The sequence below is a fragment of the Macaca nemestrina genome, chromosome 12, assembly GCF_043159975.1.
Source record: "Macaca nemestrina isolate mMacNem1 chromosome 12, mMacNem.hap1, whole genome shotgun sequence".
NCBI classification, from domain to species: domain Eukaryota; kingdom Metazoa; phylum Chordata; class Mammalia; order Primates; family Cercopithecidae; genus Macaca; species Macaca nemestrina.
In genome coordinates this window covers 44,296,795-44,310,567 of record NC_092136.1, presented here as the reverse complement: position 1 = coordinate 44,310,567, position 13,773 = coordinate 44,296,795, and the positions used below count along the sequence as shown (strand labels likewise).

The following is a 13,773-nucleotide window of genomic DNA, read 5'->3' as shown; positions in this document are numbered from 1 at the left end:
TCTAGATTTTCTAGTTTGTGTGCATTAGGTGTTCAGAGTAACCTTGAGTGATCTTTTGTATTTCTGAGGTATTGGTTGTAATATTTCCTGTTTCATTTCTAATTGAGCTTATTTGGACCTTCTGTCTTCTTTTCCTGGTTAGTATCACTAATATTCTATCAACTTTGTTTATCTTTTCAAGAACCAACATTTTATTTATCTTTTGTATTGATTTCTTTGTTTCAATTTCATTTAGTTCTGCTCTGATCTTTGTTATTTCTTTTCTGCTGCTGTGTTTTGGCTTGGTTTTCTTCTTGTTTCTCTAGTTCCTTGAAGTGTGATCTTAGATTATCTATTTTTGCTCTTTCAGACTTTTTGATGTAGGCATTCAATGCTATGAACTTTACTCTTAGCATTGCTTTTGCTGTATCCCAGAGATTTTGTTATGTTGTGCCACTATTATCATTCAGCTAAAAAAAATTTAAATTTCCATCTTGATTTCTTTGTTGACGCAAAGCTAATTCAAAACAGATTATTTAATTTCTATGTATTTGTATAGTTTTGGGGATTCCTTTGGAGTCTATTTCCAGTTTTATTCTACTGTCATCTGAGAGGATACTTGATATAATTCCAGTTTTTAAAAACGTATTGAGACTTGTTTTGTGGCCTATCATATGGTCTATCTTAGACTCTGTTCCATGTGTTGAAGAAAGTAATGTATATTATACATTTGTTGGGTAAAATGCTCTGTAGATATCTGTTAAGTCCATTTGTTCTAGGGTATAGTTTAAGTCTATTGTTTCTTTTTTGACTTTCTGTCTTGATAATCTGTCTAGTGCTGTTAGTGGGGTATTGAAGTTTCCCACTGTTACTATGTTGCCATCCAGCTTATTTCTTAGGTCTAGTAGTAATTGTTTTGTAAATTTGGGTGCTCCAGTATTAGGTGCATATATATTTAGGATTGTGATATTTTCCTGTTTGATTCTTTTATCATTATATAATGTTCCTCTTTGTCTGTTTTAATTGTTGTTGCTTTAAAGTCTGTTTTGTGTCACATAAGAATAGCTACTCCTGCTCACTTTTGGTGTCCATTTGCATGGAATATCTTTATCCACTCCATTCCCTTAAGTCTTTATGTGTTAGGTGCGTCTCTTGAAGACAGCAGATATTTGTTTGGTGGATTTCTATCCATTCTGCCATTCTGTATATTTTTTAAGTGGGGCGTTTACGCCATTTGCATTCAACGTTAGTATTGAGATGTGAGGTACCGTTCTATGCATCATGCTAGTTCTTGCCTTTATATCTTGTTCTTTCCCCCCCACTGTGTTATTCTTTTACAAGTCCTGTGAAATATATGCTTTGAGGAGTTTCTCTTTTGGTATAGTTTGAAGTTTTGTTTCAAGATTTGGAACTCCTTTTACCATTTCTTGTAGTGCTGGCTTGGTAATGGTGAATTCTTTCAGCATTTGTTTGTCTTAAAAATGCTTTATCTCTCCTTCATTTATGAAACTTAGCTTTGCTAGATACAAATTCCTTGTATGACAATTTTTTTTTTGTTTAATTTAGTTTCAGGAAACTGAAGATGATACTCCAATCCCTTCTGATTTGTAAGATTTCTGCTGAGACATCTGCTATTAATCTTACAGGTTTTCCTTTATAGGTTATCTGATACTTTTGTCTCACAGCTCTTAAGATTCTTTCCTTTGTCTTGACATTAGATAACCTGGTGACCATGTGCCTAGGTGATGGTCTTTTTGTGATGAATTTTTCAGGTGTTCTTTGAGCATATCGTATTTGGATGTCTAGATCTCTAACAAGACCAGGGAAGTTTTCCTCAATTATTATCTCAAATACGTTTTCCAAACTTTTAGATTTATCTTCTTCTTCTTCAGGAACACCAGTTATCCTTATATTTGGCCATTTAACAAAATCCCAAATTTCTTGGAGGCTTTGTTCATGTTGTTGATTCTTTTTTCTTTGTCTTTGTCTTATTGGGTTAATTTGATAAGCCTTGCCTTTTAGCTCTGAAGCTCCTTCTTCTACTTGTTCTAGTCTATTATTGAATGTTTCCACTGCATTTTGTATTTCTCTAAGTATGCCTTTCATTTCCAGAAGTTGTGATTGTTTTCCTTTATGATATCTATTTACCTGAGAATTTTTCACTCATATCCTATACTGTTTTTTAATTTCTTTAAGTTGGTTTTCCCCTTCTCTGATATTGCTTTGGGTAGCTTATTAATCAACCTTTTGAAATCTTTATTTAGCAATTCGGAGACTTCTTCTGGGTTTGGATCCATTGCTAGGGAGCTGGTGATTTTGGAGGAGTGTTATAGAATCCTGTTTTGTCACATTACTGTAATTATTTTCTTTTTCTTTTTTCTTTTTCATTTGAGTGGACTAATTCAGTGGAGAGGCCTGAAACTCAAGGCCTGCTGTTCAGATTCTCTTGTCCCACAGGATGATCCCTGATGTAATGCTCTCCCACTTTCCCTAGGGATGGGACTTCCTGAGAGCTAGACTGTAGTAATTGTTATGGCTGTTTTGGGTCTAGCCACCCAGTGGAGCTACCATGCTCCAGGCTGGTGCTAGAGGGGGTCTGCAAAGAGTCCTGTGATGTGATCCATCTTCAAATCTTCCAGCCACGGATACCAGCACCTACTCTGTCAGATGTGACAGGGAAGTGAAGTAGACTCTATGAGGGTCCTTGGTTGTGGATATGTTTAGTGTGCTGGCTTTCTTGAATGCTGGTTAAACTAGCAGTGAAGTTGTCACATAGACACCCTACAACTTCTAGTTAGCCAAGATGTTGTAGGCAGTGGAATTAGGTGTTGTCTTCTTATTCCTGGGATCAGAGTTATTCTGTCCTGAATTGCTGTAATGGCCTGAGCTGGTGTTGGCCTCCAGCCAAGAGGTGGTACTTTCAAGTGAGAATTAGCTGCAGTAGTAGTAGGGGGCTCAAAGCTTGCCCTAAGATGGCCAGGATACGTATTTTGGTTTCTCAGGCAATGGGATGGGCCATAAAACTCCCAAGAAATTGTCTTTTGTGTTAGGCTACCAGGGTGGGTAGATAAATATTATCAGGTGGGGGCAGGCTTAGGCAAGTCTGGGCTCAGAATCTTCTTGGGTGGGGCTTGCTGCAGCCACAGTGGGGAATGGGGGAGTGGTTCTCAGGCCAATGGGGCTGTGTTCCAGAGGGGATCTTGGTCACCTCTTCTGTGTTATATGGTTCACCAGAGAAGTGGGGGATAGCGAGAGGCCTCACCCAGCTCCCACACAGTTGGCAAGGCCAGTCTTACTCTTGCAGTGCTCTGCTCAGGCCTTGCCCCAGGTCATGAGTTACCCTTCTGAGAAAGCTCATATCCACAGCAGCTCCCACTCATCCCCCAGACTCCACTCAAGAAAATTTGTACCCAGTCAAAACCACTGCCAGTTTCAGGTGGGAGCTTCCTTTGCCCCAAGACCCTTTCCCAATTCCACTGGCTGACTTCCCCGAGGTCCCCTGTGAGATATAGTCAAGGGATGGCTTCCTGGGGCTCAACTTGGAGACTGGGAGTGTGTTCAAGTTATTTCCCGTGTTACTTGTACTTACACATTTCTTGCGACTCCCTAAACCCATTTTAGCTCTAGGTAAGGTTAAATGTTTCTTTGATGATCTGGATTTTCAGATTGCGCAGTGGAGATGTGTGTTCAGAGGTAGGTTTTCCACTCTCACATTTTGGGCACTCCCAGTTTTTCACCTGTTTCACAGAATTTGCTTCTTTCAAAGGATTGGTGAATTCCTTCAGTTTTCCTGGTATACTCCTGCAGTGGTTCTTGGAACAAAAGATCATGGTGTGAGTCTCCAAATGCTGTTCTGTCCATCCATGTGGGAGCTACATGTTAGCTTTGTCTCCTATCTGCCATCTTCCCCAGAATCTCTTGATAAATTTTTAAAAACTGGATTGATCTGACTTTAAACGTTTAGCTCAAATATTACGATACAGTTACTATAAGACTATCCTCTCAAAATTTTTATTTTCTCTTATATAATAAATTTACTTCAATAACAAATATGTGTTTATTATCATACAGGTTCAAGATGATGTACAGGAATTCAGAGTTGCAAAAAAATGTGATCTTAGTCCTTAAGAATCTCACAATCTGGTTAGAGAAGCATATACATTGGCCAAAAATGAAATGCAGAAGAATGCGTTATCTGTCTCCTCAACCTTTGCCTCTCCCATCTAATTTATCCTCTATAGTGGAGATTTTCTGCAGAGACCTGGATAATAAATATTTTCACCTGTGGAGGCCATACTGTCTCTGTTATACCTACATTCATGGAAAATATCTCTTGTAGACATTTTCTTATATAAGTATTTCTAGAGCTAAGAGCAACATCTTAATTTGAAGATTTCAGGAGTAATGTAAAAGACTTCATTCTCCCATCCTATCACAAAATGCTGTGGGCCGGGCGCGGTGGCTCAAGCCTGTAATCCCAGCACTTTGGGAGGCCGAGACGGGCGGATCACGAGGTCAGGAGATGGAGACCATCCTGGCTAACACCGTGAAACCCCGTCTCTACTAAAAATACAAAAAACTAGCCGGGCGAGGTGGCGGGCGCCTGTAGTCCCAGCTACTCGGGAGGCTGAGGCAGGAGAATGGCGTAAACCCGGGAGGCGGAGCTTGCAGTGAGCTGAGATCTGGCCACTGCACTCCAGCCCGGGCTACAGAGCAAGACTCTGTCTCAAAAAAAAAAAAAAAAAAAAAAAAATGCTATGGACTAAAAGGGTATGTATAAAACAAGTGATTTTTATACTTCAGGTTTAGTGGATTGCAAAACCAAGTCATTGGATCCTAGCTGCATTTTATAAATTATATAGAATGAAGTAGAATAGAGTAGAAAATATCAGAATGCCTTATATATACTAAGAATGCATTTTATGTTTCTGTTCATATGTGCATATAAAGGTCATTAATAAAAATCACATTTCATACTCTTTTATTGTAAAATTAGCAATGCATAGTCTTAAACAGACTAAATCAAATAATAGGGCAAAAGTCCATATGCAGGTGGTAAATGATTGTGCCTTAAGGCAACTAACAAATCCAAGAGGTAGCAGGGAGATGAGAAGGTGAAGAGGATGGTTCACAGATTCTAAAATGCCCCTGCTTCTCTGAATGGCTTACTGCATTCTTTTTAAATATTCTGCCTCTCACCTTGGTGTGAGTTATAAACACCTTTTCATTTTCTTCTATTTAGTGCCTTTCCTCAGGACAAAACTTTGACCTGAAATGTCCCTTTTCCTGTACTTCTCTACCTGGCAAAAAAGCCCATTCATTCTTCCAGGCCCGTCTCAAATGCTAGCTCTGTTGCGCAGCTTTGCATCAGTCCACCAGGCATAGTTAATCATTTTTTTCCTCTTTGTTCTTTCAACACTGTGTTCATACTACTGCAGTAGCATTTATCACATTTTATTGTGCTTGGTTTTATATGCCTTTCTCTCTGTTATTCCACTATGAGATTCTTGGGGATGGGGACAATTTTCATCACTAGTTGTAGACTTCTCAACACCCAGTGCATTATCTGCACATAGTAGGTGGAAGAGCCCTAAATGGAGAAAGCTTAGTGATGTGGTTAAGACTCTGGGCTTGAAACCCAGGATGCCACCGTGCAGTGGTGCAAACTTCGATAACTTATTTAGCTTATCTAAGCCAACTTTCTCATCTGACAATGAGTATAATATGATTAATTGACAATGTTACTGTAAGGATGAAATGGAATTATGATATCAGGCTTTACTGCAGTGCCTGGCATTTAATAAGTTTTCAACAAACAGAATTCACCATTAGTATTGTTGTTGTTATTATTATGATTACTGTTGAAAGGACAGAGGAAATGGCTACTGAAACTGCTGATACAAACATATATAGTAACTGATAGTGTCAACAGTGATTTTTGAAGTAAATAATTAAATTTTGTAATATACTCTGTGCTTTAGAACAGAATGATAATATGAAAAGCAAGTATTGTAGACATCTGGATGTTTGTTTTTATATTCAACTAGGCATGTTACTGAGTTTTACTCTTTCCTCGATATTTTAAACTATTCAGGGGGAGAGTTTGAGGGGGAAGAATGGAAAACAGGATTAAAATAACAAAATTGTGCTCCTGAAGACACTTCATAAACTTAGTTGTGTAAAGTTGGAGCAGAGTTTCTCAACTTCACCACTATTGACATTTTGGGCTAGATCATTCTTTTTTGTATAGGGCTGTCCTGTGCATTGTAGGATGTTTAAACATTCGTGGTCTCAACTCACCTAGTAATAAGACCACATTGTTCCTCCCTCCATCTTGTAACAACCAAAAATGTTTGAGGGGCATTTGATAAATATGCTTTGAACAAGGTGAGGAATGAAACCAAAAAGCAAATTTAAAGGTGATGATATCACCTTTATTATTAACGGAGCTGGGTTGGAGAACATGTCTGTCTGTAAACTGAGCTGGCTTGCTAAAAATGAACACAGAAGAAGGCTGACTTATCCACTGAGTTCCAGAGAGGAAAGTGTCAATAAAGAAGTCAGGAAAACTGATAATGTCTGAAGTCAGCTCATTCTCAAGAAAGAAGAATGGCAGGCCTGGTCCTTTGCAGAACATGACCAGATTTTAATGATTTCCTTCCCGTTTTGGATTTTAAGTGGACATGGTTAACTTAATCATAATCTTTGGTTCCTGACACCTTGTAATAACTGTCTATAGTGGCCAGTTTTTATTTATTTAAATAAATAGGTACTTTTAATAATATGATTCATACCTACTAACATGCTACCCAAAATAAAGCTGAGAATGCAACAGCTGTCTGTTTCTAATCACACAGAGCTTCCCAGCCCTTGCTCCTGCCTCTCCCACTTGAGCAGCATCATCCTGATATATATCTTTCCCAAATTTACCAACAAAATAAATCCCTCCACCTCCATAGGGTAGAATGAGCAAAGTCAGCAGGCAGAGGTCAGAAATTAGCTTCAGGAAAATGCTACCTCAAGGAAAATTCTTCCTCAAGGAAACTAGGAAGGAAGAGAAGGTTTACCTTCTAACAGCTGGTGTTGAAATTTGTATGTTTCCTTACTGTTTCAGAATTTCAGGGTGTCACTAGGAACTACATTTATGCCATTAAACTTTAAGAAGATTATGAGAAGTGTTTAGAAAGTGAAGGGCTATTACTTTTTATTAGTGTAGAACTGCTTTTGTTGAGTTAAGTATATGGTGATGGTACTGGACATCCACAAACCTGGCATCTGCAAACCCGCCTTCCCGTTTTGTTCCCCTTAATACCTACATTTTATTTTACATGCTGAGAATATTTTATATTTTAATATAAAAAATACTCTTTCTGTGGATTGAACCTCTCTCAGATATGAGTTTTGTGATTTATTTTCTTGCACAATGAAAAGAGTTCTTTCAATATTAGAAGCATACCATTTTACAGTTGATCCAATCTAACATCTCCTCCAGGGCAGTAAGTTAATAACAAATGGCACTATAATGACAGATTCAGGTTTATCTTACTACACACACACACACACACACACACACACACACACACACACACACAAAATCTATTTTTGCCATACTTCAGAATCTGGGTAGCAGTTGAAGAAGAACCAACATATGAAGTCATATATCCATGGTACCTGAGTTTCTCTGAGTTTTCAAAGGAGCTATAATTCTAAGTTTCATTGCAAACCATGTGATATTACAAAGGTCTCTCAGTTAAGGAAGGAGTGATGAGGAGTCCTCACTAAAGAATAAGCTCCATGGCACAGGGATCTTTGCCTTCTTACTGCTGCATCTTTAGAATCTAGATCATAAACTGGTTCACAACTGTACTGTTATCTGGAAAAGCAGAATCCTGGTGATAAATAACAACAATCACATCCAGTTCGTGAGCACATTCCATTGGCTGTGCCTTGTGCTGGGTGGTCTACATTTGTAACTTCATTTAATCCTCCAGCATGATTGTTTTTATTATCCTCAGCTGCTTTTTTCTTGAGAAAACTGAAGCACAGAGGAGTGAAATGATTTGCTATAGTTCATACAATTAATAAATATAGAGCCAGAATTAGAACCGTATAATTTCTACCAGCCCATCTCCTCACAAACTAGAAAGACAATGTAGTGGTGACCCAGCTCCTTGTTTTGCTTCTGCCATCAACTAAATAATGCTGTGCAAATTACTAATCCTCTGCATATCAGAGTCCTTTTCATTGAATTTCTGAGTTCATAGTCAATCAAGAAGAGCCTATCCATATATGAATAATCCATGCACAATCTTTAGACTAAGATACATCAGTATATTGTGATATTTTATTAGATATTCAAATAAAGTTTGAATTGATCTTAATTTCCACAAAATAGTTTATGTTTTTGATGACATATCCCTTCTTTATTTGCTCTGTGTTGAAATTACGTTGGTATATTGTCTAAGGTTCAGCTAGGGAATGGTTTTCTTGGTTATTTCAGATAAATCACATTGAAAATAATGTGTGCCTAGATTGGGAGAAATGTAACGAGTCTCAGGCAAAAACAGAAATTAGATAATAGATACATGAACTTGAATAGCTCTTCATCCCCATCCTTTAATGCAATATGTGCAATTTAGGCAATTTTTTTTTCCTTTTAATTTTTAGTCAGTTCCCTCAGCCCTTATGGAACTATTTCAAAAATACAATAAACCTGCCTTTGTGAACACTGGATTGTAGATTAACCCACATTGTAACAAATAAAGAAGGGGTAAGATTTCGAAGGCAAAGATGTGTTTACTTGAATCTTGTCTCTGCTACTTTCTACCTATGCAGCCTTAGGGCACAAGTTCACCATTTCTGTAATAAGAACAATATACCTATCAGATACCTCCATGATAAGAACAAAAACTACCCTTATTAAAGGAAGCAAATCAAGCATAAATAAAAAGGGATGCCTTGAGCCCATCTTGGTGAAGCTCAACGCCTTGTATGATGATGATTAGATTGTATTTTAATATCGGGTTTATATTGTCTGGATATTAGACAGTTTGTTCCTGGTCTGTGTTTCACAGTCATAACAATTCTGTTATCAGTTAATTTTATTTAACAGGGCACTTACGTAACGCTCTGTGCCAAACACCATTTTAAGTTCTTTATAAATGTTAACTCATTTAATCATCATACTACTCTGTTTATTCTAATATCTGCACATCCTTAGAACATCACAAACATCTCATGCTCTCCTCATAAAACCTTCCACTGTATCATCATTTCTACTTAAGGACCGAGTAAATCAAACGCATATACCTACCATGAAGCAGCATCAAGTCTCCTAACCAGGTCTGCAAAACTTAGATGAAGTGCTGTTTCAACTCTGCACTAAAGAAACCCAAGCTGGGCCTTCTCTTTTCAAGCCCCTGCCTTCTTTTGGTGCTACTTAAAACTTTTTCTTACTGTCTTTCCATCTGTTATTTTTAGCTTGCAAAAACACTTTACTGTTCTTTGAAATGTCAGTCACCAGAGCCCACAAGATGTAATTTTTGGGACGAGAGATTTTGCATACATCATGTATATTTTATATATTTTGGTTTTTTGGATGAACTTACCATGGCAGGTACTGTCTAATTTTTTAGAATTGTTCTAAGGTGCTAGAAATAGGAAATGTTCTAAGATGCTAGAAATAGGAAATGATATTTGAATTCTAAGGTACACATTGTCCTTTGGCAGAGGCAAAGGAAGATGAAATTAATTGCTGAAGCTATGAAATGTTAAATCATTCAAGGGATATTAAATGATGTGAAAAACAACAATATTGTGAGGAGTTCTACGTATTTGGAATAGTGTTCAACTTTCTGAACACATCATGTGGCTTTTGAAGTTAAACTCATACTAATTTTGAGTGATCATGGCAAAATATAACCATGACATTTTTCTAGGATGTCATTTTCAAACTACAATTAAAATTTAAAACACTTGCTCACCTATCTTTCTTGTGAATAAAATAAACTCAGGGTTAACAGGTACAATCATCTTCATTAATGAGAAATTTTGCACATTTAGTACACTAAATTCTTGGTTATCCAGCAAGGTTTGATATTAAATTAATTGAATGAAAGAGTTGCAGAATTGTTCGAGTGAGAGTTTTATTATCAGAACAACCTGTAGAATGTAGATTAATTCATTTAATAAATCTGTTTTGAGCATCTACTATGTGATTAGATACTGAGGCTACAATACAGTGGTGAGTAAAAACAACTATGCCACTTATTCTTATGGGTCTTGCAGTTCAGTTGATAAAGCAGGAGATGGTAATAAATTATATGTAAATATACAATCGTATTTACTATTGCAATGGAGAAGTTCATGGAGCTATTTGATGCTATGCAAGTATGTACTAAGGGGAACTAACCTGTTCTGGGAAGGCTGACAGGATATCACTGGGAAGGAGTAAGAATAGCTTTGCAGTGCTTATCAAGAAAACCTAAAAATCTATACCCTTGGGACCAGCATTTCCACAATGAGGCATTTTTCATAAAGGAATAATTTAGGTTGTGCTGAGCATTTTAGCTATCAGGACAAGGCATTGTTTTTGTTACCAAAATATTGGAAACAGCCTACATACTCAAATGTAAATAATTAGTTACATTTATATTATAAATATTAAACTATATCGACTATCAGAAATCTTTTTTAAAGAACATAAACGTTTTTATTGTCATAAGAGATGTTTAATGAAAAAGATTAGATTACAAAATGACGAACATTAAAAAGGTCTTCACCTTCATCCTGACCTTACCCTTCCTAGTTACTCAATCTATACTATTTGATTTCAAATGTATAAATGAGAGTAAGAGTTAATGGAGTTATACTCCAGAGTATAAATGGTAATACTAGTGTATCAATACAGATGTACAGTGTATTCCCTATGCAACAAAGAAAGAATTGCGTCAATGCTGCTGCTGTTTACCATGAATTTATTTATTGCATTTTATCTAAGATAAATACTTTGTTCTCTTGCAACAGCTTTCTGTGAAGAGGGCTGCAGATACGGTGGGACGTGTGTGGCTCCTAACAAATGTGTCTGTCCATCTGGATTCACAGGAAGTCACTGCGAGAAAGGTAATCTAGCTTTTTTTATGGGGGATAGAGAGAAAGATTGGTAGAAAGATTAATTCAGAAAGAATAACAGCTCTTTCTTTAGGAATAATACTGTGGATTGACTTGATACATTGTATTGTGATGGTGGATGTGGCTCTCCCAAAGTGGGTACCTTTCCATTGTTGTGTAAAAGACTACCTCTCTCTGAAAATAGAGCTTCATTTGCCTTCCCTCTGGCACGTGTAATTTAGCAAGGTCAAGTCTTTTCTCTGCTATAGCTCAGCGTGCGTTTTTAGTACTAATTAGAGATAAAGCCTGATGAACTGACCTGCCTCACTTATCATCTATTGGGTAGCATCACACACAGTTATTAGAATTATAACAATCTGCTGTGTCAACGGAATCTAAATTAGCAGCACATGCTCCTTGTGTAAAACCACATTAAATAACTCCAACAGCAGGTTTATTGGTGTGCTTGAGATTTTATTCTAATATTGGTTTATTAAGAACATTATCATTCATAGATCTGATAATATAAGCCAATTAGTGTAAGTAAGATTACATTATGTGCAACTTTCTATTTGCAATAAATGTTGTGTTTACATTTGGCACTATTTGGCAAAATCCAACTCTCTTATTGATTGGAGAAGTCCTCCTATTTGTGTACAAGTGAAATTTGATGTTCAGTGCCAAAGTATGTGTCAGTACAAACAAGGGGATTATGACACGTAAAAGTAATATTTTAGTTTGTTTTTCCATGTGTTTTGTTAGGGTAAAATCACTGCATTGTGTTTTTTTTCTGACTCTGGAATGTCACACTTACTGCTTTTCATATCATAGCATAGAAAAATGGAAATAGGATGTCGTATTTATTATCCTTATTATTACATGAATGGGGAGGTGTCTTTGTCTGGTGCCAGAGATATAAGCAAAGCTTTTGTTTCCTTTCCTTCATGTTTAGAAGCTTCTGAATTTAGATAACATTTTTTAAATGTGCACATTTATTATGTCTCACCCTGACCAACCTATTACATTGCACTGCCTGTATATTTATGAGGCAGCCTAATCCTTTTAAATGCATGTCAAAAGGTAACTAAAATTGTTCAATAAGGAAATCAGTGAACAATATTTGCACCACTGTTTCTGTATTTTCTGACATTATCAACAAATAAAAAATTTATCAAATAATTGTTTTTTTATTAAAAAAATATGAAAGAGCCATGTACTACCTTTGAGCAGCCCAAGAGAATTACCACATAGAGCTAAAGAATTCTTGCTAAAAGCTAAGAAACTTAAGGGTAACTTAGGACACATGTCTTTACTGCACTACATTTAATTTTAAGTAGGTTTTTTAAAATGAAAAAGAAAAAAAAGATTTCTTACTGCTTCCTGTAGAACTGCTGTATTCCCTAAACCGAATACACAGAATTAATGGGGACAGAATGGTGATAATGATAATGTCAATAATCGTGGATACTACTACTAATGATATGCCATTTATTATGCAATAATTGTTAGGATTTTTAAATTAATATTTTAAGATGAAATGAAGGAGGTAGATATTACTACTCTTATATGTAATCAAACTAAAGTTTAGCTAGTGTAAGTAACTTATGCAATTATTAGCACTGAGAATAAAACATAGTTGTATCCCACAAAGCCTGTGTTATCAAACCTTGCATGGGTTTTTCAAGGATACTACATGGATTTTTTATTAAAATGTATATTCTTGGGCCACCTCTCCAAACTAGATGGAATATCAGGGGGTGGTTTCACGAATCTGCATTTTCACCAAGCACCTCAGGATATTTAACCATAGCAACTAGCAACTACTGTAACATTCTTATTTTCTTACATGACAAATAACTGGAGGGAAACATTACCTTAGACCAGGGCCTGTAATCAGTGGCAGACCAGGAAGAACTGATTATGGTGTCTCATGCCTTCTCGATTTGTCCTTTGTCCTTTTCTCTGCTCAGTAAGTGGGTGATTGCATCAGTGCTTACAGTCTGGTTCGTCATGTGGAGTCAGAAAAATATAAAGGAGAAAATCAAGACCAGGAAAAAATTTAGACAGAGATAGGCAAGCATGGGTCCCTATGTAAATATTAAAGTTGACATGGAGAATTATGTATTCTTGAACTCTTGCACGACCATCATAAAGGGAAAAAAATACAATAAAATAAAACAAGGTTTCTCTGCATTTAATGCTATACTTCATCTGTAGCAAAGTCATTCCACTTAATATTGGCCAATACTCAAATTCTATCAGATTTTTCATGGAATGAATAAAGTACATATTTATCAGTCAATTGTGCGCAAGGGATCTAAATAAATTATGGGCTTAACACAGAAAATCTGAGCCATTATCTTGTCTGAGTTATTTTGTCATGTTGATCATTAGCAATAAACATTAAATAAGTCTATTTGCCTTCGAATAGTCGTGCTAGATGCCTTGAGACTCATAGTGCCAAAGGAAAAATGCAAATGAATTGTGAATGTCTTGTGGCATGATTACACTAAATCTTTCATGTGATTTATTTTAATTTTAAGACTAAGTAAATGGTCCCATTTGAGCTATATAGAATCCACTTATGTTTAGTCTTAAGCATGTTCTTTTATCCCCCTAGTTATTGGTTTTATTCATTGCTTGCAATATTCAGCCTTTCGAAATTCAAGTACACTTAGTAAAATC

The 13,773-nt window shown here is 36.4% G+C and overlaps 1 protein-coding gene across 3 annotated transcripts in view; it reads left to right on the top strand.

The window, feature by feature from the left end:
* Positions 1-13,773, top strand: part of LOC105487015 (neural EGFL like 1) — a 934,667-nt gene that overhangs the window by 702,874 nt on the left and 218,020 nt on the right. For all 3 annotated transcript variants that reach the window (XM_071074963.1, XM_011750278.3, XM_011750280.3), the window contains one exon: positions 11,005-11,100. In XM_071074963.1, coding sequence (XP_070931064.1) covers positions 11,005-11,100 — 96 coding nt within the window. The remainder of the gene's footprint in view (positions 1-11,004; positions 11,101-13,773) is intronic.